This window comes from Amblyomma americanum, chromosome 10 (assembly GCF_052857255.1).
Source record: "Amblyomma americanum isolate KBUSLIRL-KWMA chromosome 10, ASM5285725v1, whole genome shotgun sequence".
Taxonomy (NCBI): Eukaryota; Metazoa; Arthropoda; class Arachnida; order Ixodida; family Ixodidae; genus Amblyomma; species Amblyomma americanum.
In genome coordinates, this window is record NC_135506.1 from 4964210 (window position 1) to 4991680 (window position 27471).

Below are 27471 nucleotides of genomic sequence, written 5' to 3' on the forward strand. Positions count from 1 at the left end.
ATCTGTTTGCTTGGGCTTGTAATACAGTGCACACAATTGTGAAGCCATGTGACTGCTAGTAGGAAGCAAGGAGCACACTGGCTAGTGTGCTGAGAAATAAGGACAACTTACAACCAGCAGGCGTGCATATGAGGCCCAGTTTTTATTCTCGCGTGCATAAAGTGAAAATGATAAGACTCCTTCGGTCGAGACTAGCTTGCGAGGACTAGGTACATGCCCGCCTTGTTCGCCTTAGCTCAGACAGCCAACAAGCAAATAAAAAAAAGAACAGGAACAAACTGGCACACAGGTGCATGCGGCCAGAAACTTCACTTTCCAACCTTTGCCACCACACCAATGGTGGTAAACTCTCTAAAGACTCATTCGTCAGCAAGTAAAACATACATTTAACACAACCGCATTTTTTTTTCCTCATTTGCATCCAAGCATTGCACCTACAAACTCCTGCATGCTGGTGGTTAAAAAACTATGCACAGAGCTGAGGTGCAAATGGGTAACAGCAAAGTCAACGGCACAGTGTCCGTGATAATCGCGGTTTCTAGCCGCATGTGAATGCGCAATGCATGATAAGCCACTTCATCTTCCCGGAACAAAACCGTGGATGGCCCTACAATATTAATACAAGACAACATTGCCACTGCCACACTACCTGCAAATCATAATCTGAAGAACTAGGCCATTCCAACTGTAGCCACCAAAAATGCCTGTCCACAAAATATTACCTCACAAAACAATTTGTAACTGTCTTCCTGGCTTTGCTACAGCAACGAGATTCTGAAACGGTTATCTTGATGCTATTTCTTGAGAACTGTGAAGCAGCCCTCTGTGTACACATGCACACACAAAATAAGAACTCAAAGCATCAAGTGCAGCAGCGATTGCAATATATCTCCCTTGATATGACTCCCGTATACTTTGATTCTTAAAGAAGCATTATATACAGCCAACAACATATCATTGCATTGCATAGGCATTGGAAAACATCTTACAGCACATTGGCTCATTCCAAGACCTGCATTACTTACAAGCTAAACCTAATCTGCTCTGAAAGCTATCACAGAGGATAATAAGTGTAGTTTGCGCACATATTATCGCTAGCACTTTCCAACGGTTGCCACGCGTCTGCAAACATTGCAAGTGCATGTGCGAGCAAAGCATAGTGCTATGTACAGAATGAAGTGACTATACACAGATAAATGTATACACACAGGTTCACCGGCAATCTCAAGAGGCTCAGCTAGCTAGCCACAAAATCAAGTGACAAAACACTTGTCCAGAGGACATTAACATAAACTCAAGTGCCATCACATTTCTTCCTGAACTGTTGTTTTCTCACAGCCAATAAACCCAAAAGCAGGTTAGAAATTCTGAAGTTTGCACTTAATGGCACCACACCAGAAAACAAGGACACTCGTGTCATTAGCAAGTGGTAGCTGAACCCAATCTTCGTACATCAGCCTCTGACAGCGTGACACAAAACTATGTACATTGTTCCCTTGACGTTCCACAATTTTTTCATAGTGAGATAATGATGTAGCACCACAAAATGGGGAGCCTTTGGCTTTTTTACGAGGATTCTAGCCTGCGGCTACAGACTAAAGAACCTTGAGCTGTGAAGAATGCCTCACTATCAGAGACAGAAGTTAGTGAAGAAAAGGACACTGCATGTCCATGCTTCTTTTATTCCACATTAAGTTTCCTGGGGAAAAAGTCTGCTAACGGTAATATATGCTGCGCCGCTGGTTCAATGACAAGAAGAACTTGCCACAAGAGCTCAAGACCTAAGGAGCTAAAAATATGAGGCATCCACTCTGATGAGCCCGTGACAATTGATGAAGTAGTGTGGAGCAAGCTCTGTAGTGTGCTCACATTGCATAATGCAGAAGGTGCAGCGACGCTTGGCGGGCATAATAGTATAACGATCACACACCTGAGTGGAACACGGACGGCGTCAAGAAAAAATGCAGAGAGGGCCCCTGGCAACACACCAGGGACGAGAAGTGGCAGCTCCTCTATGAGAAGCCTCCTAATTAGTCACTACAACGCATTTGTTCTGTGTAGAGGCAAATGCAAGCCGGCAACTCTCAATTGCGAGCCATGTCTGCCATGGCTTTCTGTGCAGCAACACTGAACTTTGAGAGCTGTATCTGTGAAACTTTCCTTACCAGCTGCTGGTGCATTCTACATTCCAAAGCAACATGTGAGCAATCAAAGTCATGATTAACATGCATTCACATAGAAACATGCCAGCGCATAGGTGTTTTCATGTTTTGCTGCTGAGATGTGGAATCTCCACCTGGGCGAAAGCTTGGTAAAAGGAACACAAAAGAGTGTTACTGCAGCATAATGTAACAGCTTATCGTTACAACTTCTAAAACACGTTTGATCAGGTCAAACACAGCTGCGCAGCTGTTACTTGCAAGTCTACTTTTTTTCATTGAACTGTTGCAACAAAATCTGTTCTGGAAGACATCCAATACATGTGCTGACAAGCATCTGCTGCTTTCAGGTATGGAGCAATCCTACATAACCTTGTGTAGCTACTTTTAGTGCATTTTCTTTGCAAGAATCATTGATAGCAAGAGGTCGCTAATGAAGAAACCAAATTCCAATTTTTGACTTATGCCTTCTTGGTGCCAGCTTCAATTCTGAGCTTGTAATTTAATTCTTTGGTTTAGTACCTAACTCTTGTGAGCTGCAAAACTGAGATACAAGTGCTCATGTGTTGCTGCACATCTTTTTAGTGTGCAGGCATTGTTTCAGTTCCTTCAAAAAAATTGGAACCTTCCGTTCACCTTTCCAGCAAGTGCCAACTTTCATGTTGTGAAAGCAAAGCTTCAATAAAATAACAGAAATACAATGCTAAAGTATCTCAATCTCATCTAAGCATACAAAATAATAGAGACAGCAAAACCAAGGTTAAAGCTGTCTAGAACATGTGCCATAATGATTTAGACTAAAGAAATATATGTGTCCTAGATGTGTATTTTTTTTTACTCATTTTTATAAAAATTACAAAGCATGGCGACAACCCCCCCTATTTTTTCTAATGTCCACTATCATAAGAACGCTAATAAAAGAATGAAGCCAATGTCACATGACTGCTCTCAAATAAGAAGGAAAAACAAGCTTAGAGGGCAGCCACACAATGGATGGACAGAGAGGGTAAAAAGCTGCTCCATCACATGACTACCACAACAGTGCCAACTAAGTGTGAGTGTTCACAAATCTCACACATAGCTCTAGTAAAATTTGTGCCATGCTTTTACAATCCCAACGGCAGTAGACACACTTCCGCAACTGCAAACTTTGATAACACCTATGCACTAGCATTCCAATGCAAAATGAACTGGATGAATAACTTTTCCCTTTGCAGTTATTTCTCTCCACGGTTCGAGAAGCTTGCCATGCAATTCTTGAAGATCGCAGCACCCATGATACAAAGTTCGCGACTTTTTTCCAGTGAGGAAATAACAATGAAGGAAGCGTGCACAACAGCTGAGGCTTCAAGAAGTGCTGTAGCAAAAACTGCACGAATACCGGCCAAAACTGTGGCACCGTCATGTTAGCGCAAAATACTGCATTTTGCTGTGTCATTGCCAAAAATTCGTGCCAGCCGGAGGTGGACGTGGAGCGCTAAGCACAACATGCTGCAGAAGACATTGCTTCGTTGAATCCTTGCTGAAGACGCCCGGTCCCACAGCACTGCTCACAGCAGTCTATTTGTGCCATGTAGCACACAGCCAGAAGTCTTCTCTCGGCTTCTCTGGTGGCTCAGAGAGTTGCGGGCTCTGGGTCAAGGCAGCGGTGGCAGCCACTGCACCGGCAGCACAGCAGGCATGGGGCCGCCAACAAGAGGAGAGGCGAGGCTAGCAGCAGAAGGAAGCCAAACCCAGCAAAGATGCCTACCACCTGCAAGAAACAGCAGTGGACGATGGTTAGATGTACGCTTCCTTATCCGATCAATAGACCATATATAGTCTATTCTATAGTAAGATAAAACTTGAGCAAACAGCAGTTTGTATTTGAACAGGTATTAAGGTAACGTATTACTACGATTATTGTTCCGAGACACAAAAAAATAAACAAACAAAGTATAACAGGCTAACAATGAAATTCGCAGAAAACATAGGTTATGGTATGTTCCAACATTGCTTTGCTAACAGTGGTCTTTTAGAATTCATACACAAGAGTGGGTAACAGTTACCAGATTGTGTAATATATGTAAAGCATTACTATGAACCACGCTGCAAAAAAAAGCAAAAAAATTCGACCTAAGAAAATATTAATATTTCACTGTACCACGTATTTGCACCAACTACAAAAAGAAATACGAGTATTACGTTGCCTCATTGTTCAATCACTTAACCGAAGATGCACTTAAATAAACTCACTGAAAAAGGTTAAAGATGAAATAAAACAGTGTTTCTCAAAAATTTAACGTTTAGACTTTGCTATACCTGATAAAACTCACTTGTTGTTTTGGTTATTCTTTCTTCCAAGGAATTTGTCTATTCTTTTTATACTTATAGTAGAAATTCAGCTGTATTTTGATTGCCAAAAGGGTTTGGACTACATTATTTTGATTATGTACCAGAATTCATGTGTGTTCGTTGTGAGCCACTGGCTGCCTGTGCTGCACTCAAGCACAGGTGTGCAAACAGTGCAGAGTATAACGTGTGTACATGAAATTGGAAATAAGTTTTATTATTATTATTATTATTATTATTATTATTATTATTATTATTATTATTATTATTATTATTATTATTATTAATGGGCCATGGCCCTAGGGGTTGTGAGTGACTCTGCTAACCAATCACATTAGTGAATAAAAAATATTTTAACATTTCAGTGTATCAAACAAGTCACAGGCATTTAAACTCTTGTGCTTATAATTTTTTCTTGTGATGAGTTTCTTGTTTGGATAACAAAAAAAAAGCCTTAACAGTGGACTATTTCCTTGTTACGGAGGAACAATGTGCAACAGTCATGAATGCAGGAGCAACTTCGCTGTAGACACAAGCTGTATCAGACCACAGCTGCTGTCTACATCAGTGCATTGTCTTTGCGATTTTTTCCTTCAATGGTTTGTGAATGCAGCTTGAAGATTCCTAACTTGTAAACTATTTACTCGCGTACTGGGCGTCCTCGCATAATGAATGCTCCCCTAATTTGAGCTACCAAAATATAAATTCTGCTAAAACATATATATTACCTGTGTCACAAATGCACCATCTATATTTTACTAACCACTGAGAGAAAAAAGAAAGCACAGCTGCTCTGCACCTTCTAGGTCCAGCAGTAAATGATATAGTGAGGACAGACCTGAGTCCTGTGCCAGACGACAGATGCCCGTGAGTGTCCCAGTTTGTTCTTGCATGGCCCTTTGTCATAGTGCCGCAAAAGGAAGTCATCCTGGACCAAGGAAATGAGCAAAACAGAAAACTTCAGGAGGGATTCTGGCAGAGCACTGCACCATCTGCTTTTGTTTCAGCAATGTAACCCTGTGTGAAACAACTAGCAGCATGGTGATGGGACACACTATGTGATGGGATGCACTGTAGTTATCAATGCAAGCAAACGCACCTGTCACCCTATTTTGTGCAAAGTAAACAAAAAATATATGCATGATTGGTACAAAGATGTTTGGCTCCAGCAATACGAATTAAATATGTTCACGTCATGTCAATGGACTTGTGTAACTTGCTCAGTGGCTCACTCGCAGTGTTTCTACAGCATTGGAGCAATCCCGCAGTGACTATGTCACTTAAAATGACTCGCTATTACTGCTAGCTGCATTCCTTGTCCCAGGTACCACCCCCGTCTCCAACTGTTTCATTGCATAAGCAAAGGAAAGCATGACAGCAGCAGTGTCAAGGTGCCACAAAATCATAAATATAAACAGCTAGTTTGTTTCATCTCCACACTGGAGCATATGAGTACTGTGAATCTGTTATGACAACTGTCATGAGGAACGAACTGTCAGCAGAAAATACACCGAGTAAACATATGCACTGAACCAAATGCACACTGTAGTCCTTTTACATCCACGGTGGACAGTGCTACGCTGAAACCAGGCAGCATCATTCAAGGAGGCAAACTGTGTGCTAAGTGCATGTGGATCTGAGAGGAGGCGCCACTCACATCAAGGGAGGCAAGGCAGTACCAGCAGAAGACGTGTCGGCAGCGTTTACACATCATCTGGGCGCACCCTTCATCCCGCTCTATGGGGATACGGCACCGCGGGCAACGCTTGATCAGGCCAGACTCCTCACCGGGAAGGTTGGCCCTGCATTGTAAAGGTGCATCCTTTGTTGAATAATGTAGGCACGCTACGGACAAAGCCACTGTATCAGTACACGCGGAAGCAATGGAGCAATGTCAATGCTGACTCCAGAACATTTGAGTAGAAGCATCTGCATAAAAGTACTTGCATACAGCTGCTGTTGCAATGCATTCAAGGTGATGCATGCTGCTACATTCTGCTGGTTTTTGAATTACTTCTTGTTACATACTAGAGAGTAGCTTTAAAAGGCCCAGTGTTCCAGTTGTATCAATTTTTGCTAAAATTTGCAACCCATACGCACAACAGCAAGCTATTCTATTCAATCCTAGCCATCCGCAGCATCTACTAGCGAATGCTGGCGACAGTGGGGCCGCATCAACCAATGATGATGGCCAAAAAGAAAAAAAAATTGAACAGAACCAGTCCATAACCTCTGCATTATCCCAACCTTGCTCCTCTTTACCCTATCTTCTCTATATTGTATTCCTCTATCTTAAGTCCTATGGGTGGTCTAAAAAGAGCAGTAAGAAATAAAAGAAAAGGCACTCACAGCTCATCCTCAGAGAACTGTCTCCTGAACTCATCACAGGACTGGTAAGCATGCCAGCGCTCCTTGCATGACGAGCAGAATGTGAGCTTGCACTGCAAGGAAGAAACATGGTCGTAAATACACGGCCCCAAGAGTGAGCACAATACTGTTTAACTAAGTAAATATTAGCCTCCATGTCTAACGAAAGCTGGCTTCAATGACAACGATTGCTCCTTTACAACAGAAGTCCAGAGGGCTTAGGTTAAACTGCAGGTGAATTTTATTTACCTTTTAACTGATTCCTAAACATGGATGTCAGCATAACAGAATGGAACACAGGCCGCGAGATAACCTATGGTGATTTTCTCACAGGGAGGGCACCGTCAAGGCATACACTGCTGGGCTGACAGTGTGGCACTGCGCTTTAGCACGAAGTAGTGGCAGGTTATTCTACAAAATTAAAATAAGCTAGACACAAATCACTCATGAGACACAAATCACTCAGGAAGAAAGGAACTGGGCTATAGCTACGCTTCAAGGTGCAAAACCAGCACACCGACTGAGTTACCGTGACAGCGTACAAATTGGCCACAAACGCAAGACGTCATGCAATGGAGTACACAGGTGGCACACACCTTGGCGCAGTGGACTGGCGATGCCTCACACTCACGCAGTGGTGGCAAGACACGGCAGATGCTTTCACAGCCCGGGCCAGGGCACCAAGTCTGGTTGGGGTCCATCTCCACGTCTGCAGACAGCAGAAACGGCAACATGTCAAACACTGGCTACCGTGACGATTGCTCAAGAGGTGAAAGTACGAGGAACACGTGTGCTACTACTCTGAAAGACAAGTTCATTACATGAACATTGTGCAGGTCCCCTACGGCAGACTGCATCACAGCTGCATATGAATACTGCACTTTTAGGATAAGAAGACGTGCATAATGGAAACTTAGATATTTTTAAATATTTAAAATATTTTAAGATAAATAAAATATTTACACAAAATTTTTGTTAAAAACAACAAATGCAAATGAACTCTGACAGGTGCGTATCTCATGGCAATACGAATCAAGAACCAGGTTCACAAATTAAATTTTAATTGCTAGACCATTTTATATAATGCTGGGATAGTTTGGGACCACTCAACAGATACGGATTTAGTGCTGCTCACAGCTAAGCTCCAAGAAGACCACAGCATGTTGCTTCAATTTGTTCCACATAAAGTTTCAACTCTTTACTGTGCAGTGTTATGATGATGCTTTTTGCTGCTACTTCTATGAAAGCACATTGTAAGTACATATGCAGAGCTGCAAAAACATAAGTTGAACTACATACCTCTGTTAAGCTTGCATCGGAGGTAGAGTTCTAAAACGTCCCTCTCGACAAGCTTTTCAATCTGCAGGGGAGGGTATGGGGGAGAGAGAAAAGAATTGTGAGCCTCACACAATGGATGAAGTATACCATTATGCACTCATTATTTATGGGTTATATGTGCATAATGAACATGCAGGGCCACAAAAGTGTCGTACCTCTGAAGACTCAAAGACACCTCCAGTTGGGCACTTGCCATCAGGGCATGGTATGTACGCATTGCCATCACGGATGCTGACGCTCAGGTACTGACGTGTGCACTGAAATATATAGAAAGAAAAAAGAAACACATTCGCATCTGTGAACGCACACATTTCAGATCAACAAATGAGCCCGCACATCTCGGCTGGAGACAGAGAATGATGCAAGCGCAGTCTACACAAATGCCCAAAAAAGTGACAGCCTTGCCTTTTGACAAACATTCAATGTTTCTGCCCCAGTCTCCCACACTTTTTTTTCTTGCTTAAGTTTTTGGGCAAAAAAAATTAATGTGGATTAGCCCAGCTAATCAAGGATGTACAAAGTGAAAGAGAGATTGAGGCCTCCACTGACCCACAGAGTGGGTTGTGCGTATTGCCTTTGTCAACACCAATGAACTGTATAAACACCATCCGCTCACTTGTTTTGTTTGGTTTTTGAGGAAAGGAAATGGCACAGTAACCGTCTCACATATCTCTGTGGACACCCGAAACCGGAACCCCGCCGTAAAGGAAGGGATAAAAGAGGGAGGGAAAGAGGAAACTGAAAATTGAAATTCGCATTTTGAGGAAATCGCTCAGGCCTCTTCTCACCCCACGTATTGAGGAAATGCGCGGCCTCTGCGGCATGGGCAGTTGTGACTAGAGAGCGAGAGAGAGAGAAATGCGCCGTGTGTCGTCACTGCTCCTCGCGCATGCGCAGCACGGCTCTCCAGGAATCGCGCGAAACTGCCCTACCTCCGGCCAGTAAAGCTTTCGCTTTAAAATATCCGAAAGAAATTTGATCGCCACTCCAGTATTCGCACTCACGATACTGCGGTCTCCGCCATCGGCCGCGCTTCCGTGCACTCCGCGCTCGGCGACTGGCAGGGCGGCCATTTTGGCGCCAGTCTTATCCGCGGGGACTGCGGCTCCCGGGCGGGGTCCGTTCTCCTCGGCCGTCTTTCCCGTTTAGCGAGTACGAAGGTGTTCGCCTGAAAGTGCCCGGGCGCGGGAATCATGAAGCTACCGAAAACTACGCGGATCTAGCGAGTGGGGACGAACGCGCACGGGCGAGGGGGAGGGTGAGAGTAAATGGGCGTAAACCCCTTTAGTCCACTCATAAACTAGGAGCTACGAAATTCCGCCCCACATTGCTGTCACTACCGTGGGCGACGACCTGCAGCTGACAGGCGCGCGTACTTGGCGGTTATTGTCCGAGCAACATCTAGTGTGCCAGATTTCTTCGCCGACGAAACTATTTCCGAAGGCGTTCAAAACTGAAAGACGTACTAAACGAGTATAGTCAGCGCGCGCCTGTGATGCCAGACTTATATGAGCAACTCCGCAAGAGTGATGGGCACAACAATTAATGGACTTGGAAAAAGTTCAAGGTGGAGCTGATTTCAATTTAGGTAGTTGCACTGATGTCGATATGAGTTACCAGCGCTCTCCTCTGACCGGGCACTCTGTTTCGACCCCTGCTCTCCGAGATTCTAGGGCATTTTCGCCCTAACGCCGCAAATACCCCTTGCTAACCCTCGCCTTCGCCGCGAGTAGTCCATTTCCCTTCCTTAACTTCACATCGGCACCTACGCTAAATAACCTCGCGCGCTGCCACCGCCTTTACCCTACACGCTACCGCGCCGCTATGCGGAGCGCGTGCGACTTTATACCACACCGTCCGGGTCTGCCAGGCCATTCGCCACCCGTCCCGAGTTTAGCCGGATGGGAGCGTGCCCTCCCCGACCTGGTTGGTTGATCAGCATCAGCGGCCGAGCTGCGGCGGCCACGAGCGCTGTTGGGGCCCTGGAGTCCTGGACCTCACTCCCGGATCGAAGTCCGGCCGCCTCAAGCTCACCAATAAGGATATTCTCCACCACCAATACGATGCTATAATGAGTAATTGGCACGTACGCTGAATGTACACAATCTACTCTACTACGGTTGCAGCCGTCAGACTACCTTCGGAGATTTCCCCCGAACACACGTACCCGCTTAGACCTATATTTATCGCCCCAGAACTCGTAGGCGTTGTGACCAGCTTAGCGTGTAAAGTGACCCCGCCCCGGAACAGCACGAATTCTTCAACTGGAGCTGAAAAGGCTCTGCACGCGGTTTTCCAGATTTGTAGGCGTATGCGGCTGCGCTCACATACGCAAATGTGTTTACCTAAAGTTCCGATAACTGCCAGTGCTATCACGATAATGCTAACGAAGTTTCTTTTCCTCCTATACCCACAACTGAGCAACCATGATTGGCTAGCGCTCTCCACGATATATTGCTGCAGGGTCGACCTGTGCGCAACACCAACAGTGAGATTAGAACTGCAACATAGCGATTACAATCGCTAGATAATCTCGCCCGTTCATCAAGCGGGAAAGAAAAGCGGCTTCGGTCGAAGCCTTGACCGTCGCGCAAAGTGGGTCAGCCGTACGTCGCGCCGCACTTCGTCGTTGAGCGGGCCAGTACGCAATTCGATCGATTCTGTGCGACACCGGGAGAAAGACGGCCGACTCTCTATACACACACGGGGGTCTCAAGAGCGCGCGGACCGCTGAGTGAAAGTCGGAAACCTTTAGATTTCGGCTTTGTTTCGGAATAACTTTGCGCCATCTCCCCCTTTTTTCACCCTTCGATGAGAACACAAATTTAGACAGCTTATAGACTATCCATAGACTTCTCTCTATAAACTCTATAGACGAACCCTAGAGAACAGTCTATAGGGCAATACAAATCCGATAGACAGTCTATAGACAATCTACATATTTATGGCCATACACTTTTAGTAGACTTTTGTCCATAGACAGTCTATAGACTGAATAGACAAAAAGAAATATCTACAGGAAGGCAATAGAGTATATAACAAGTCTAGAGACTCTTTAGAGATCATTTTATAAGGGGTAAGCGAGAAGTCCTCAACGTGCGGTCGTCAGTGATCCATTCGGGGATGTTCCCTTTTTGAATAAGAGGGGTAAAATTTGGCGAAAAGGGAATTTTCGCGGAATTTTAGGAAATTTAAAAGCGAGACGGTCTCAATTTTTTTGTTTTTCAAACTGCTGCAGGAGAAATGAGCCTATAATAGGGAATTCTGGGTCTAACTTAGGGAATTTTCGGTCACGGATTAGACCATCACTGCCGGTCATGCTATACGCCAAGAACAAAAGAGAATGTTTCGTCGTGGAGTGGCTTTCTTCACCAGAGCTTGACTTCTGCTCGGTCTGATTTTGTTTTATGCGACATGCCGGTTTACAGTAGGCAACAGCATAAAGAAAGACAGCAGTTTGTAACACTGCGCCACGGTCCGCGGCATCCTGTATTACACCAGTGGCCAATCGCAACAGTGAACAAGATCAGCTTTTTAATGTTTGACTGTATCAAACAAGCCAGAGGCATAAAAAGTCGTCTCGTGATTAGGTTCTTGTTTAGGTAACAAGGAGAGCATATTTAGTTAACGGTCTACTTTTCCTCACGGAGGAAGTGCGTTCGGAGGTTCTGAATGTGGGCAGAGCTTCACTCTGGGTTCGAGTTGTATGAATATAGTACGACTTTGAGACGGCTGCTTTAGACAGCGCACGTACACACCCTAAAACGCAGGGCTTCCGCAGTCTCGCTTCTGGGGGCACCGCGCGGAAATCCGTCGAATGTGACATCCGTCCACGCGCGGCCTCGACGAGGGGTTCTGCGAGCTTGACGCGTGACCTTCGCTGACACCAAGGGCGCGCCGATGGGCGAGATATTGCACTGTACGCGCCGGCTGGAATATTCCCCTTTTCTGTTCCGAGCCCAGAACAATGGGGGGAACGAGAGCGACGAAACACGTATACGAGAACCCCCCGCTTCGCTTTCTTTGCGCTCTTCCTGAGCGGTAGTGTACGCGTCGACAGCGGTCCTTCAGCGAAGGCGGCCAGGACACCCAGGAACGTCTCTTCGAACGCCATCTTCCGCGAAGCACCGCTGTGGGCGGACGCCGCGGATTCCGGAACACCTCTCAAAGTCACCCGATGTCGCGTTTATTAGGCACAGTACTCGCGTTGCTCAGCTTACGATAAGTGATACAACGAGAAGAGGTACGGTCGACGCGTACACTGCTCTCAGCGTGTTTGTGTGTCTTTGGGGTCCACGTGAGAGCGACAGGTTAGCGTATTGTCGAGGACCACAGCCTCCAGCACACGCGGGCCGCAGTCGGAGCCCGCAGCTCTGTTGCTACAGCTGGTGGCTGGAGACCACCCTCGTGGAGGCGACAATCGCAACTGGCATGCTGCAATGCGCGCTTTCCCCCATCCCTGGAGACCCCGACAGTAGGCGATGAGGCGTACCTGGAGGCAGAAGTAGCATCCGCAGCGCGACATGCGGTACAGCGCCGACGAGGGCACCACGGTGAGGCAGAGGCGGCACAGCGCCAGCAGGGACCGCGGGGGATCCTCGGCGCTCCTGGGCGCACCCTCGCCGGCGGCTGTGCCGAGCACGTCGTAGACGCTCAGCGACCGCTGGGCCCTGTGGTGGGGCGGCTTGCAGCAGGCGCCCGAGTAGGTGTGCGACTTGGGCAGCGAGGCCAGCGGCACAGAGGAGGTGGAGGACGGGGCGGGCTTGCGCTCCCGCGACCGGGACACCAGCCAGCGGAGCAGCGAGCGCCGCTTCTCAGAGCGCGGCGGCTGCGCCATCCTGGACGGGCCTACCTGGAGGGAGGACACTTTGATATCAGACAGCTGCGTGTATTTCTCCCTGCGGGCTAACCGAGTGTTCCCGTTTATAATGGAGCTACGCACGTCGCGTGCATATTTGCACACCGTCGTATAGAGGCGAGACAGCGACATGGTCCCGCGAACTTTGGTACGAAAGGAGTAAGCTGTCCCCGAGCGCACTTTTTTCGAGGGGCAGGGTTCAATCATTAAAAATTCGAAGCGCGGTTGGCAACGGAAACAATCCCCAGCTATTAAAATATATAGGCGAAGTTCTAGCAGTTACGAAGATTCTGACTGAGGTTTCAATCTCGATTTGCTAACCTCAAGACCTCCGGTGCTGCGTAGGCCTTCTCCTATTGCTACTGCATCAAATTACTACGCTTTGAGGTGGGAAAATGCCTCCGCCGCCAAGGGGAAGTCTCCAGTATATTCAGTGTTCGAAATTTACCCCGGGAATTGGGCAGCATACCCTGCCCCTAAATGGGAGCGCGATGGAGGACTGCTTACCCCTTGTTCACTCCGATATAGGCTAATTCGTGTTTAGAGTACACTGTCTCTTCTGAGACGTTTCAGTTAACATTACTGTCACAGTTCTTGCCCATTTATGGCCCTTCACAGCGACAGCTGTTAATAGCACGTACGCAGTGTCGGCGATGTATAGAACACCGCGCGCCGCACCGACTGATCAGAATGAAGTGACGTCACGCATGACGTCACTGCAACGCGCTGCGCTAAGCAGTTCAAAGTGGCGCCACGAATGACAGCATAGTGGCGTCACGCGCACTCTACCAGAGAATAACATAAATATCAATAACGAATAAACTACGTTTTATTCGCCGCGGCTAACACCTGTCCCAGAATCGCGCCTCACACGGCGGATTTCACCATCCTGCGAATGTCTTTTGTGAGCCTCCGGACTGGGACTCGGCTTCATCACCAATCACGCACTGATCCCAACGTTCCACGCTGCTGTGCCGCCTTCCGCGCAGCAGCGATCAGAGAGGGGGAGCGAGTGTGTTCGCCGCCTTCCCCCGTGGCTGATCGTCGCTGCCTTGTGTCGTCGTCGTCGCGGTTCTCCCTCTCCGAGACGCGCTCTTTTGGCACCCTCTTATCTATGGAGGGGGGTGGCACACACGCGTTATGTACGTCTAATCTATGCATCCACCAAAACCCCGCACGTGAAGCCGACCGGCAAACAAACGCGGGTGGCTGTTTATAGGGCCAAGTGATGCCGGGACAACGGCACGTCGCGCGCTGCAGATGACCTCCGGATCGACTTCTCTCCAGTGGCGACCAAGAAGGAACGGGTCGACACTGCACGTACACTCCGCCAGAGAAGGAACTGGCCGCCTGTGTCGCTCGACAGTTTTAGCCTCGCGGGGCCTGGTGGCTATAGCTGCAGGGCCGAGATCCCGCCCGTACACACTTGCCCCGAAAGACTATCAGCTTCCTTCTGAAAGGGATTCTCTGCATTTGTCCGTAGCCCACTAGCATCTTCCTCCAACCAGTCTCCGCCTCACGACGATAAAAGCATAATTATACAGCGACCCCCCCCCCCCCCCCCCCCCCGGGCGCACGCGAAAGTTTGTGATCACGTGACCGACCACCCTCCTCGTTGTCAAAGGTTTCGAAATTTGCCTCTAGGACGCCCTGTGCGCGTCTGTGAAAGGTTAATAAGTAAATAAAAGGAAAGGCGCCGCATTCTCACAGCGGGTGCACACCTGGACCGTACCGTCGAGGGGCGAAGGTTTTACAAAATAAAAAAAAAAGTTTACGCTCGTTCTCGCCGAGTTTTGCGACATATATTCGCAAGGTCAAGTTAATTTTTTCTGCATCCTATTGTTTCTCAAACATCGCCCGCCTCCACCACCCTCCGCCATTCGACCATGCAGCTGCGTCAAATCTGGGCCGGCAGCAAAGGGTACGCATGCATGCACGATCCTCTGCCGCAACACAGCACGCGGAGACTGCGTGGCGATACTCGAGCGTGCATACGTTATCTCGCCATCTTCTCGGCCGCACAGAAAGGGGGGCAAGGCGTCGCTCTGCCTCCTTGGGTGTCTATATGAGTGCATATAAAGATATCATACGAGCGCGCCCGTGAGTCAGCCCGGCCGGAGGGGTGTAAGTGGGTCAGATGCGCGACGCGATCGCGTTGCGTTTGGAGGCTTGCCCGCTAACCCCGCACAGGGTCGGCCGTCTGGCTGTCACAACCGCCGCGTCGGGAGACGCTGCTCCTCCTCTTGGCAGCGAAAGAACGCCCCACGCGAGGACGAAGGCCAACAGGCCCAAGTCCAGCATGGATGAGCGTCCATTTCGAAACTGGGTGGTAGGGGGGCGCCCTCTGGCTCGGTATTTAGCTTTCTCCATACATTTTTCACCAGTACTTGGAACCTTAAAGGTACTAAGTAGAAGTTGCATACCTAGCGATGATGCTGATGAATTATCATGGTGTAAGGACAGATGGTCTGACCGAAGAGTGCCATCACACAACCACTGTCTCACCGGTGGGTACCCGGGAGCACTGGGGACCGAGCCTCGCGCATTTCGCATGCGAGTCGGGGTGCTCAAATCCCCTGCTGCGGTACAAGGGAAACAAAGCTCGCGGTGGACCTGACGCTATAGCCATCCTGCACGACAGCGAGACATGTGTGCCAACGGAGGACAACAGAGGAGGGACATCATCTACAGACGAGAGTAGAGACACAGCAGGAACCGTGCGCTGACGGCGGCAGAGTAGCCCAACTCCGGCCGACCTCTGGAAGCCTCCGCTACCGAACGGCTCCGATGCAGCCGACGACGAGGAGCGTGCCGTACGGGGGCACGCGAAGCCGACCGCGGTCCCTGCGACTTCCGCAGTCGGGCTTGCTGCGAGTGTGCGAGGCACGATCCATTAGAGAGAGAAATGGAACAGGAACTGCTCCGATGTGGCACGAGGAGGACCGGTTGGACAGCGGAAGACCCGGTGACCCCAAGTTACCCGAGCCGCGCCGGCTTCCGCGTCAGCGCGCTACCACGCAGACACAGACTGCCGTCCGACGTGGTCCCGTACAAAACGAGCCCCGAATCAGTCAACTCTTGTTTCATCCGCTGGCGACAAGGGGTCTGGGTCTTCTTGCATTGTACAATTATACGCCAACCGAGCACGCCACAGATCTGCACGCCGAGCGCTCACCCCACACCGGCCGCGGTCAGATCGGTGCGAGCGCTCTCCCTCTGCACGCATCAAAGAGTGGACCGATAGGACAATAATCGAGGCATCTGCTTTTCCTGAGGCGGTGCCGATGAAATGCTGACGACGAAGCGTTGATCATGAAATTATCTGGAATTTATACCACCAGAAGCACGGCGAAATGCAGGTTGTTTGGCACTGCGTACAGCCTCCGACCCCCGCCAACTCGATGCAAGGTGGATTCCTTTCCCTTTGGAACAGCCCAGCTACGACACCTATAGTTACACCCAGACACAAAGAGTGCGCATGCGCCGCCGGAGTGCAGCAGTAAAAGGTCGTCGTCATCACTTTTTCCCATTTCCCTCTCGCCGACCGAGCGTTTCTGCTCTCCTTTCGCGGGAAACAGCGACGAGGTTTTCCGCAACCGCGAGCAAATATCGACCAGCTCGCGTCTGCAGGGGAGCGACTTTTCGCAACTCGGCACACCTGGCGTGTGCACTGTCTGCGTAACAGCGCCGCAGGACACGATCGCCGGCGAAAAAAAGACGTGGAGCTTCCTTCCATCCTCACGTCACCAGCTGCTGACGAAGGGGCCCCAACCTGGGGCTTGCGTTACCTTGAAGTAACTAATTTCTTTACTAACTCACATACCCTAAACGCCCTTACAGGCATTACGTACCTGGCGGGGGAAGCAATGCAAGACATCACGAAAAACAATAATGAACAACAAATAAGCCGACCACGGCGGCCGCGTTTCGATGGAGGCGAAACGGTAAGGCGCCCGTGTGCCGTGCGATGTCAGTGCACGTTAAAGAACCCCAGGTGGTCGAAATTGTCCGGAGCCCTTCACACTGCGGCGTCCCTCATAGCCTGAGTCGCTTTGGTACGTTTAGCCCCCGCTGAAGCATAAACCAAACCATATCCGTACGGTACGGAAACAGGGCAGGTTCATTTCGTTCACTCGGGTACCCTTGACGGGACAGAGGGAACAAGACACTATACTATAGGACGCGGCTCGAGTCACGGCGACACAGAGCGAACGGCGTGACGGACGGACCATGGAGAAGGGGGGGGGGGGGGGGGCGATGACGTTAGCCCCCGTCGTTGTCTGGCGGCGACGGCGGAGATCGATGCAGGCGTGAGGGAACAAGACACTATACTATAGGACGCGGCTCGAGTCACGGCGACACAGAGCGAACGGCGTGACGGACGGACCATGGAGAAGGGGGGGGGGGGGGGGCGATGACGTTAGCCCCCGTCGTTGTCTGGCGGCGACGGCGGAGATCGATGCAGGCGTGCGGTCGCGTAGGCGCTCACACGGCGGCCACGCGGCCGCCCCTACCTGGCGCCCAGGGCTCGGCAGCAGCGTAGTACGTAACCGGCTACAACAGCTACGCTGCCCCAGATTTCCTGCAGCAGCGCAGATTACGAGCGACTTCAGCTACGACGACCGGTGTATATACACAAACGACATATCCTAATAGGATATAGGAAGCTCCCATCTGACCGTCCCAGATCCAATACACGGTTACTTTGTTACATTACGTTACTTTGACACTGGTCTGTTTGACAGCAGTTCGTGGGTTAGGCTCCCGCCGGCGGTGGTTGTTTTTACTTCTACTTCCCAATCAATTATATTTCAGGTTAAAAATGATTACAGTACTAATTTACCATTCATCAACGCCACAAATTAAAAAAAGAAAGAAACGTTCCCGTACGCTTTCCTCAGTTTCAGAGACCGCTCGTCTCCTTCATTGTTTGACAGCAGTTTGTTATTACGGTAGTGACAGTAGTCGATTGTGAGGGTAGCCTGTTGTGAGGGCAGGCTGTTGTGAGGGTAGCCTGTTGTGAGGGTAGCCTGTTGTGACGAATCCTGTTGTGACGAATCCTGTTGGGGGAATTTTTTTTTTCTGCTGGAGACCGTTGCCGTGCAACGACACGACACTATAGTTGGCTTACCTCCGGCCGCTATGAGAGGAATTGGCGCCGACGTCTGGATTTAATCAACAATGGCAAATATGGATGTTTCCCACCCAAGGCAAAGCTCGCGAAACGCTTCCTGTCCGGCTCATGGCAGCACAGGTGACGGCGACAGGTGACGCGGCTTTCTGTAAGGCTACGAAATTTCGCTCCAACCTCCATGTTCACCCACCTCGCGCCCAGTGACATCTTCCTCTTCTCTCAGAGACCAGTGTGCGAAAAACATTTCCGGGATGATGAGGAAGTGAGTGAGCTATACTGCGAGTCCCACAGCGACGGCAGCTCCGCGATGCGCGGCCTTGAGGGGGAGGACTCAACCCCAGCCTCGCTGCTCAGTGTCTCTTCCTTCATGGCAGTAATACGAACTTTGGAGAGCGCTCATCGCGAACGAGCATTTGGAGCTCAGTACTCCAGGGAAGAAGCCTAATTGTCCCGCAGTGCATGGACACTGCATACTGCTGCTGATGATGTTTGTGGCCGCAGACAAAGGCCTGACTAGAGACTAACGTATCATATCATACACAGTACTGCTTTATTACCTATCGTCGTTCATACTGACTGGAGGCGCCAATTAGTGACCCTAATTAACTAAGTGTTCCTGCAATCTAATTCGCCTACTGTGTGGTGTGTGTGAGGTGCTCGTACAAGGCCTCGTACGTAAATGGGCGTTCCCCACACTGCGGAGAGATCTGCGATATCTTTCACATGGTGTGGGCATGTATACTCACAGAATCCTCACCATCCCCTGCCCGAGAGGCATGGGAGACTGCCCTCCTCAATTGATCCACGCGTAAGTCCCAAAGGGCTCTGGTACAGCGGGCGCGAGACGGGTCCTCGTCGTGCAGTGTCCCGGACTAAGGGTATACCAACCATGTAGCAGGGACTTCTGACTCCCAAACTCTCTTTTTGAATAGTAGAAGTTTTTCACCACCAACATTAATCCCAAAGGACGGCGGTCCGATTCCAATTGACGACCTTTTTTTTTGTTATCGCGAAATTGCTTCTCTACGTCACTATACACTCTCGACCAATCAGGATTTTCCAGTCAGGCTGACGCCATGTTTTCAGCCGAACGGGGCCTCCGACGCTATCCCGTTAAAAGCGCTTTAGAAGCAAAAGCCCGGCGTCAGCCCACCCTCCCAACACGCATATCCCGTGTAACTCAGCTCGGGTAAACACGTCCGTAGGACAATGACAACGTCAGACCGCGCGAAAGCAGCGACGGGAAAGGAAACACCAGAACAGGCAAGAAAGCGCCCCTGACAGATAATGCACGCGCAACGGTTGACTGGCGTTAAGCAGACGAAAAACACTCTCCGCCGTTCGCGGGGGGCTATTTTTAAAATTCGCGTCGTAGCAGACGACGACGCAGCAGCTGCCCGGCCGCCGCCATGATGCCGCAGCTGCAGCGAGACCACGGGCACGGCACGTGAACAGCGAGTGCCGCGCCGCGTGTTTTCATTGTTCGCAGCCCCCGCGCCGGTATACATATCAATGCGATCCTGGCGCGTCGTTTATTATTCTGCGAAACGCAAGGACACGCGCCCTATCGAACACTGACCGGCCTTGATATTGAATTCGCTGTCGACGGAGGGTCGTCACGCGAGACTGTCGTACCAGCAACGGGCAGACAAGATGGGGTGTTACAGTTGAACCTCTTAATAACGAAGGTGAAGGGGCCCGGCGATTACTTCGTTACAGACGTAGCTTCGTTGTAGTCCGTTTTAACCGAGCTTCCAATGGGAATCGTTATTCCTTCGTGATATCCATTAATTCGTTATAAACCGTTTTGTTATAACGAAGTACGACTGTTCTTTTTTTTTTTAGCCAGTTTAGGAGACCTTTTTTGTGTAGTGCAGCAGAAATGTAGCCGCTCCTATGTACCATTTCTATTACGCATAGCACAGCACGCGAAATTATCACTCCTTTGCATCACTTTTTCTGTAGGTGCAGGTTGGAGGATGAAAAAAGGCAGGCAGGCGTTTGAAGCACGTGGCCTTGCTTTCCGAGTTATTATTATTGTTATTATTAAAATTACTACGCACTAGGCGCGGTACTTATTCCTGAGAAAACTGAATTCAAAAAAAAAATTACTTTCCCGCCCTTCGTTTCAACATCTCGTGACATTAGACTGACTCCGTGGTCACCACCTGGAATGAAAGGTAGTCTAGTCTAGCCTCAGAGATCCGGGACCCGCAAACACTCTCCCCACGTCACCGCACGCTGCTTACGAAAACGACCGACAGTGGTGGCACCTGTATTTAGTGTTCTTTTAATGCGAAGGCATTACCAATATCTTTACGAGAAAAGCCATCGGCGTGTGTGTGTCTACTCGCAGATGTGGTATAGAAAATACCAGCGATGACAAGAAAAAAAGGTGACTTCACTAAGCGGCCGTAAGAAAAGCGTACAGGAAGCCGAGCACCGCGACTTCAGACAATCGTATACATGTCGTTCGTCTATATATATATATATATATATATATATATATATATATATATATATATATATATATATATATATATATATATATATATATATATATATATATATATATATATATATATATATATTAAAGGCTACGTTTTTTGCGATTGCTACAGTAGCCTCTTTGCTGTTAGAAAGCCGTGATCTGCCCGATAAAGGTAAAATTCAGCTTATCCAGTGTCAATTTATAGGAACCTCGCCAACAGATGGGCCTCGCTTCCAGGGAAGCCAGTTAGCGGCGCTCACCAACTCCTTCAGCGATGCGCACTTTGTTCCCCGGCGCGCACGATGTCGACACAGACACGCGGGCTCATTAGATGCGAAAGACGAAACAGCCAGCTGGTGGCGGCGAAGGAAAAAAAAAAAAAAGTCTGAGAACCACCCTGGACGACGCAACGATCCATCCCCATTGATGTCGACATCGGCGCGAATACGCGCAACCACACACCCACTCGGGGCTTCCCTGTGTAATTGTACGCCGGCGCAAAACGTGTCGACCGTCGCAGCTCTGGCGACTATTACCGAGAAGCCTCGCCGAAGAACCGCCGCTCCTCCCAGATGGACCCGTCGCTCGTTATGCCCCGACCTCGGTGAAGGTTTACAAGGAGACGCCCTTCATTAACATGGCGCAGGAAGAAACTTTTTCCCAATTTGTTTTCGCGCCAGTCACTTTTCAAGAAGAGGGCATCCCAAAAGGTGAGTGTATTACGACTCTATACACGCGCCGCCACGACCTCCGCTTCTCGGGGGAACAAACAAAATATAAAAGATAGAAAGAAAGAAGAGGACCTCGGCCGAATCTCAAAAGGCTGGATGCGCGCGAGTTTTTGCATACACATGCACCGAGTCGCCTCCTGCAACCACATCGTATAGGCCGACGAAGTAAACGCCGACAGCTGTACTACACCGCTGATGATCACACACCACCACCACGACGGCGGCCGGACAGCTAGCTCCGCAAGGACACCGAACACAGCCTTTATCCCTCCTCGCGTCGCCGTAGAGACGCACTCGGCGACAGCAAGCGAAACCATTCACCCTCCAAACTGCACGCGGCGTCGTCGAGGACACGGGGAAAGGCGAACCGTTATTAAAGACGCACGAATGAAAGCTTGTGTGTGTGTGTGTGTGCGGTGGAACCAGTTTTATTTTCTTTTACTCTCTCGGCCGTGTACTTACGAGAGAGAAAAACAACGGTCCGATTAATGGGGGGGACAAATACGTGCGGCAGGCGCAACCGTTAATTAGCGGAAAGCGCGGACTGCGCCTAGTGTGTGCGCATAATAGTAGCGGCCGCCGCAAAGAGACTTGAGGTCGAACCGCCGCCGATCTGAAAAGGGGCGCATTTGAGTTGCCTCTTTGGGTGTATCGACGCGAGCAGCTGCAGGGCGGCTAATTATCCTAACTATTATTACCGGACAAGCCGGCAATGACATACAAAAGCGGACCGAGAGACGAAAAAGAAAACCACCTGGCAACCTCGGCCGCCCGAGGCGCGGGACACGCCCGTCGGCTCGCAACGGACGGCGTACAAAAAAACAACGGGTATTTATAATACTTCACGAAGAGTGCGAGCCCAAGGCCGGTGAGGCGTTAACTATTTCACACTATTAGTGAAACAGAAGCAGGGCAGAATGGTGGGCCTGTTAAAGAAGAAATAACCAGCCAAAAAATACGAACACACAAGGAGTTCTTTCCTTGTGTGCTCGTCTTTCTTGGCTGGCTATTTCTTTAATATTACTGAAACAGACACGAGTGCAAGGCAGCTCGTCTCCCAAGATAGACACGCGCATATTGGTTTCGGAACAACTATTTCTGTAGACTGCCCGTTGAAAAGTTTCATCACGGGATGTTTTTAGCTGCCATGCCCGCGGGCCACGGCAGTATCGTTCGAACATCGTCTGGAAGCCAAGGCGAATTTCCGTCAGCACTAAGCCTTCACATCATCATCAGCCTGACTGCGCCCAATGCAGGGCAATGGCCTATCCAGTGTTTCTCCAATTAACCCTGTCCTTTGCCAGCTGCAGCCACCGTATCCCTGCAAACTTCTAGATCTCATCCGCCCACCTTCACACACCACGAGGGAAAAGCTTTCCGGTGCGAAAGCACTTCATAACGGGGTCGAACCCAACCAAGAATGTTGCGTGAAGCCTCCGAGTAACTCGGGTAAAATTAAGTTCGGGTTAGTTCAGAGTAGAACTCTAGTGTGGGCTAGTTGGCAGGTGAGAATTACAAGAGCAGACGGCGCGACGTACGAAGACAAAGCAGGCACACACAACGACAGGACCACTTTTTTGTTCCGAGCCGGATACTCAAACCCACGCTGACCAGCAGGGTGCATGACTGGCGTATATACACGTACATATGCCTTAGACCACTCGGCCATTAATTAAATGTACAAGAATTTAAAACGAAATACAGTGGTGACTTTTGTTCGTTTCCATCGCGGCGCAACTACCGTTTGTCACAAGTGCCTTCATTAAAAACTAATGAGAAACACGGCTTGCACGATGCTTCCGACCCACCACTGAGGGAGTAATAAGGCGGACAAATCGGTGAAATTCGCACGCCAGACTTATCAGAGTTGTTGCTTCTTCTGCGTACTTCCCCGTTACAGAGTTTTTGTCGCGCCCTTTTAGGTAAAGTAATTCCCCGACGGCCGTTCACAGAAAGTGCTCGACAAAGATAACGCGGGGGTTCACTTTTCCAACAGCTGTTTTTGTCGGCTCTTATCTCGCCCTCCGGGGAGCAACCGGCACAAACCGGGGAGCATTTCCAACGACGGCGATAGCGACGACCGCTTTGGAGGTGCCATTATCTGAACATTTCACTATTCAGCGAGAACACGCTGTTCGACATCGCCGACGGCATTCAGCTTAATGTCTTCGGGAAGCCCGGTAGACAGAATCACCTTTTCAACTTTTTTTTTTTGTTTGGCGAAGGGCTCGAAACATGCGCCGTGTGATGCTACTTTATTGGCCCGTGGTATCCACCCGAGACCCGGTAAATCTGGTCTCGGACGTTTAGGATGCGTCAATTTAGGTCTTCAGCTGCGTTTCAAACTCCGCTGCCCAATGTGCAAGAGAAATGTTTCACGGGGAAGTATCACGAAGACAATGCGTGGCGGTCAATTGATCCGCGTGCCTGAAGCAGGTGCTTTGTAGCAGGCGACATTTATCATTGAGGATCTCAGACTTTGAGGGTGACGTATCTCTCATCGCATGGGGCGGAAACTCGCACTGCCTGTAATGTCCACACTCGGGTTTAGTTTCCACACCTGCAGCTGAGGGATACATAGAGAGACGTCCAAACCGGCATCGCGCCGTGGCCGATACTATAACCTATCCCGGGACGACACAGCCATCGCATGGCGGCCCTCTCATCGACCACTCGCTGTCATTATCGCAGGCCTGACTTATCGGATAACGCTCATCGGCTGCACCCATTTCAATCAATAAGTCGTGAAAGTCCACGCGCCAGTACTTAGTCACTGATCAGGTGCTAGCACGCGCTATCTAAGAGTCGTGCGCAACTGATAAATGATGACGTCTGTCTTTGACACCTCCTAAGCAGCATTGGGCTCGGTCAGTACTTACAGATACTGCGCCATTTCCATTCCACCAAAAACCAATTATTATTATTATTATCTGTCTTTGACAAGCGATACACACCTATCTGGCGCGAACACGTTTCAAGGTGACCGCGAGCGCACCCACCCCACCTGCTGTCAGGCAGAGATAATTTCGACACATACACGCGTGCACCTTCCGATTAGTTAGGAGGTCATCGCTCGCTTTATAATGCGCACGACTGGCTAAGACAAAGGCGGCCAGTGGTATACCTGGCCCGACACATCGCTGTCACCGAAAAAGCAATCTTAATCTTCACAGGATTTAGGTCAAGCACTTGCAGCACTCCACGCCCCCGGCTGGCAGTCAGACCTCCGCAAAAGCAATACACGATGCGAAATACCTCGTGCAATCTACACACGTACCACAACGCTATCTACATGTTCGCACAGTGCCAATGAACGCGCTAATAAAACGGGCAGGAAGACACCGTGGCTGAACGAGGTGTCCGGCCCCGATGCCGCCGTCGCAGACGTGCGCAAAAAAAAAAAGGGGGGGGGGGCACTGAGTCGATCTTTGCCCAGGGCATTTCGCTCGTTTTCACGATCAGCGCGCTGAAGGATCGGCGTCGGCAGCGTAGTTTTCACGATGATGCCGGAGGGGCCAGACGAGGTCGCGCAAGGCCAGGGCGGGCCGGCCCAAGGCCTCGCCCGCCCTCTCTCAACGAGTGCCCAGCGGCCAGAAGTTGCCTTCCGAGAACTAACAGCACGGCGCGGGCGTGCTAAGTGGAAATGAAACGTTGCTTTCGGCCACCAGAACAATCTTATGGTTATGCATGCTCGCTGGTGCACGAGCATGTGACGTCGGCAGGGAGAGAGAAAAAAACCCGTCATTAGCAGACGATCGGACGGTAGGCGATCTCTCCTCACGCCTTGCGAGCATTCTGGGAAACGGTCGAAGGTTTCGCACCTTACAGCTGCCGCGCGCATCGCCTCATCACAAGCGCAGCTGCGTCTCCAGGTAAAGTGGCAGCTAGGTCGTGTAGTGTACGCATGATAACGAGCTCATACTGAAAGGTGACCGTTAACTGATTGCATTAGTGTTACCATTTCATAACTACAATACGCTCTTGTGAAGTTCGGATGCAGAAGCCACTGGAGGACGAACAGCTGGGCGTGTTGGTCTGAATATGCCATGCTGTAACACAGCTCAAGCTACGTACGTCACAGAAGGTGAAGGCGATAGAGTAAATTGCTGGGCTAGTCGGTTCACAATGCGCACTGGTGGAACCAGCGAAACAGACGCAAGACAAGAACAAGGATCTACACACACAACACCGCTGGACACACAATTGATTTGTTGCGAGGAACTCAGCCACATTTATACACACTTCCTGCGCAAGCGCGAACTTTGGACAAGGTGAGGGAAACTTTACGATGATAAGAATTGAAACTCCTTTTCAGTGATTACGATTTAAGGGTCGCGTATCTGCTTATTTTTTCTGAATAAAAACGCCTCCAGCAGCTCGCGCTCACGTCTTGATTTCCCCCGACCGATAATACTGAGGGCAACAGTGGCAGTCCCTGACATGCAAGGCTAAATTGCTTCCCGTTCCCGAGCCCAAAGTTGTTCGGTGCTGCCGTAAACGTTCATTTAGGCACACTCAAGTTTGCCCCAATATATATTTAGCCGCAGGACAATGGGATGGAGTAAACCACGTTGTGTGTGTGTGCGCCTGATTGTTCTTGTCCTGCGCTGTTTCCACCACTGCGCAAGGTAAAGGAGATTCTTCGGCGATGGTCGGACAAAAGTGTGGCGCACGGCGAGACAAGTTATACACACACAATACATTACGAGGCCTTCCTGTTTCGTCTACGCGCACTCTAAACAACGAGTTACAGGGTTTACTGATACTTCCCAGCAGCTGCGAACACAGCTCGCCACCAAAGTGCGCAGAGGTTAATCGGCGGCTCCTCCAAGGCGCACAATGGAATTACTGCTTATGTCAGATGCGTGGCTGTAACGGCCACCTCCAAAGCAAGGTTGGCACGGAGGCTGCCGCGAGGAAAAAGCGGAAGCGCTTCTCTCTCGCCGAGGATGCGTCCCTCGCGGAAACCCGTCGGACAGGAAACGCGGCGTCCCAGGAGGGACCTTCGCTGCTCGCGCATAGAATTAATGCGCTCGCCCAAGGAGTGACACAAACCGCGCTGCTTGGCACTGTCGAGAAGACAGCCTGCAAAGCGCCGCGACCATGACTCATGCACAGTGTACAACAGCAAAACGAACGTCACATGCGCGTCAGCAGCTGGTGCCCTTCGCCGCACGGCTTTTCGCGGCGGCCAGAACACGTTCGGTACTCGAGGTGTCTGGAAATCGTCGCCTCAGAGCACCACATCGGCCTGCCGGCGATCGCGACGGGCCAAGTACGACGGTGACTTTTGAGAACGAAATGCTGCTGGAAACGACAGCGCCCAGCGCGCTGTCAGACCGGCGCGGCACACAGAGGAACTGCCCGCAATCTTCGGCAAGCGGAGCAAGGAAGCGGTGCCTGGCTCCCTGCGCAGCTGCTGCCGCGACCACCCATAGGCTCGGGTCGCGATCGCCGCAAACTGAGCAGGGCCACCCAAAATGGTTCCGGCGCTAGGACTAACGGTCAGACCCCCTCCTCGCACCCGGGGCGCCGAACCGCACAGCCAGCAGCACTCAACTCCGCGGTGCCCCCCTCTCTCTCGAAGTCACTAACCTCGGTTGCCGATGTGGTGCTCCCTCAGAGGCGAGACGCTTCTGCTCCTGACGGCGGCCGGGAGAAGAGAGCATGCGTTCCGGTGCTGCTGTTCCCGTGGACGCTGCTCCGATCACGACCAGCAAGCAACACGATCGGCGCACAATCCCCCGTGCGACCACGCACCAACGTGAAAGCAGAGCTGCCGTCTGCGGTCGTCCCCCGCCGCACGACGTGTTCACGTGAAGCCCGGCTCCGATGATGCCGACGACGGAAAGCGCGCACGGCTACTGCTGCGGCCAGAACCCGACGCGCGCAGCTGATGACGGGGCCGCCCGCGCGTAGTAGTTCCTAAGTACGCACACAACACACCCGTCCGCTCGCTGAACTGGATCAGGCTGCTCTGTCTGCTCTGTTCTCAGCAACACGCAAGCTTGCGAGAGTACGGACAACCTTCGCGCAACTCCTTTCCACCGCGCTCTCCTTTA

General features: G+C 50.2%; 1 protein-coding gene across 2 annotated transcripts; it reads right to left on the reverse strand.

The window, feature by feature from the left end:
- Positions 1 to 123: 123 nt before the first annotated feature.
- LOC144106899 (putative E3 ubiquitin-protein ligase RNF144A-A) lies at positions 124 to 27471 on the reverse strand. Of its 2 annotated transcripts, XR_013309154.1 has the most exons (10): positions 27005 to 27471; positions 12688 to 13047; positions 8351 to 8452; positions 8157 to 8217; positions 7454 to 7566; positions 6840 to 6931; positions 6148 to 6292; positions 5329 to 5418; positions 3237 to 3912; positions 124 to 3046 (listed from the first exon to the last, which is right to left on the reverse strand). XR_013309154.1 is itself a non-coding variant. In XM_077639850.1 (9 exons), exons 2-9 carry the CDS (start codon positions 13030 to 13032, stop codon positions 3775 to 3777), a joined length of 1086 nt encoding a protein of 361 aa, XP_077495976.1. In that variant the 5' UTR covers positions 13033 to 13047; positions 27005 to 27471; the 3' UTR covers positions 124 to 3774. The 2 variants fall into 2 exon arrangements, 1 of the variants encoding a protein (XP_077495976.1); XM_077639850.1 differs by having other exon boundaries at positions 124 to 3912.

What these genes read in the sequence shown, in the direction of transcription:
- LOC144106899 (XM_077639850.1), bottom strand. Translation starts at nt 13,032, where the DNA reads ATGGCGCAGCCGCCGCGCTCTGAGAAGCGGCGCTCGCTGCTCCGCTGG. An exon ending in CCGATGCAAGCTTAACAGAG is followed by an intron (nt 7,567 to 8,156) that starts GTATGTAGTTCA and finishes TGCTGTCTGCAG; the next exon opens with ACGTGGAGATGGACCCCAAC. An exon ending in CAGTTCTCTGAGGATGAGCT is followed by an intron (nt 6,293 to 6,839) that starts GTGAGTGCCTTT and finishes TTTACAATGCAG; the next exon opens with GGCCAACCTTCCCGGTGAGG.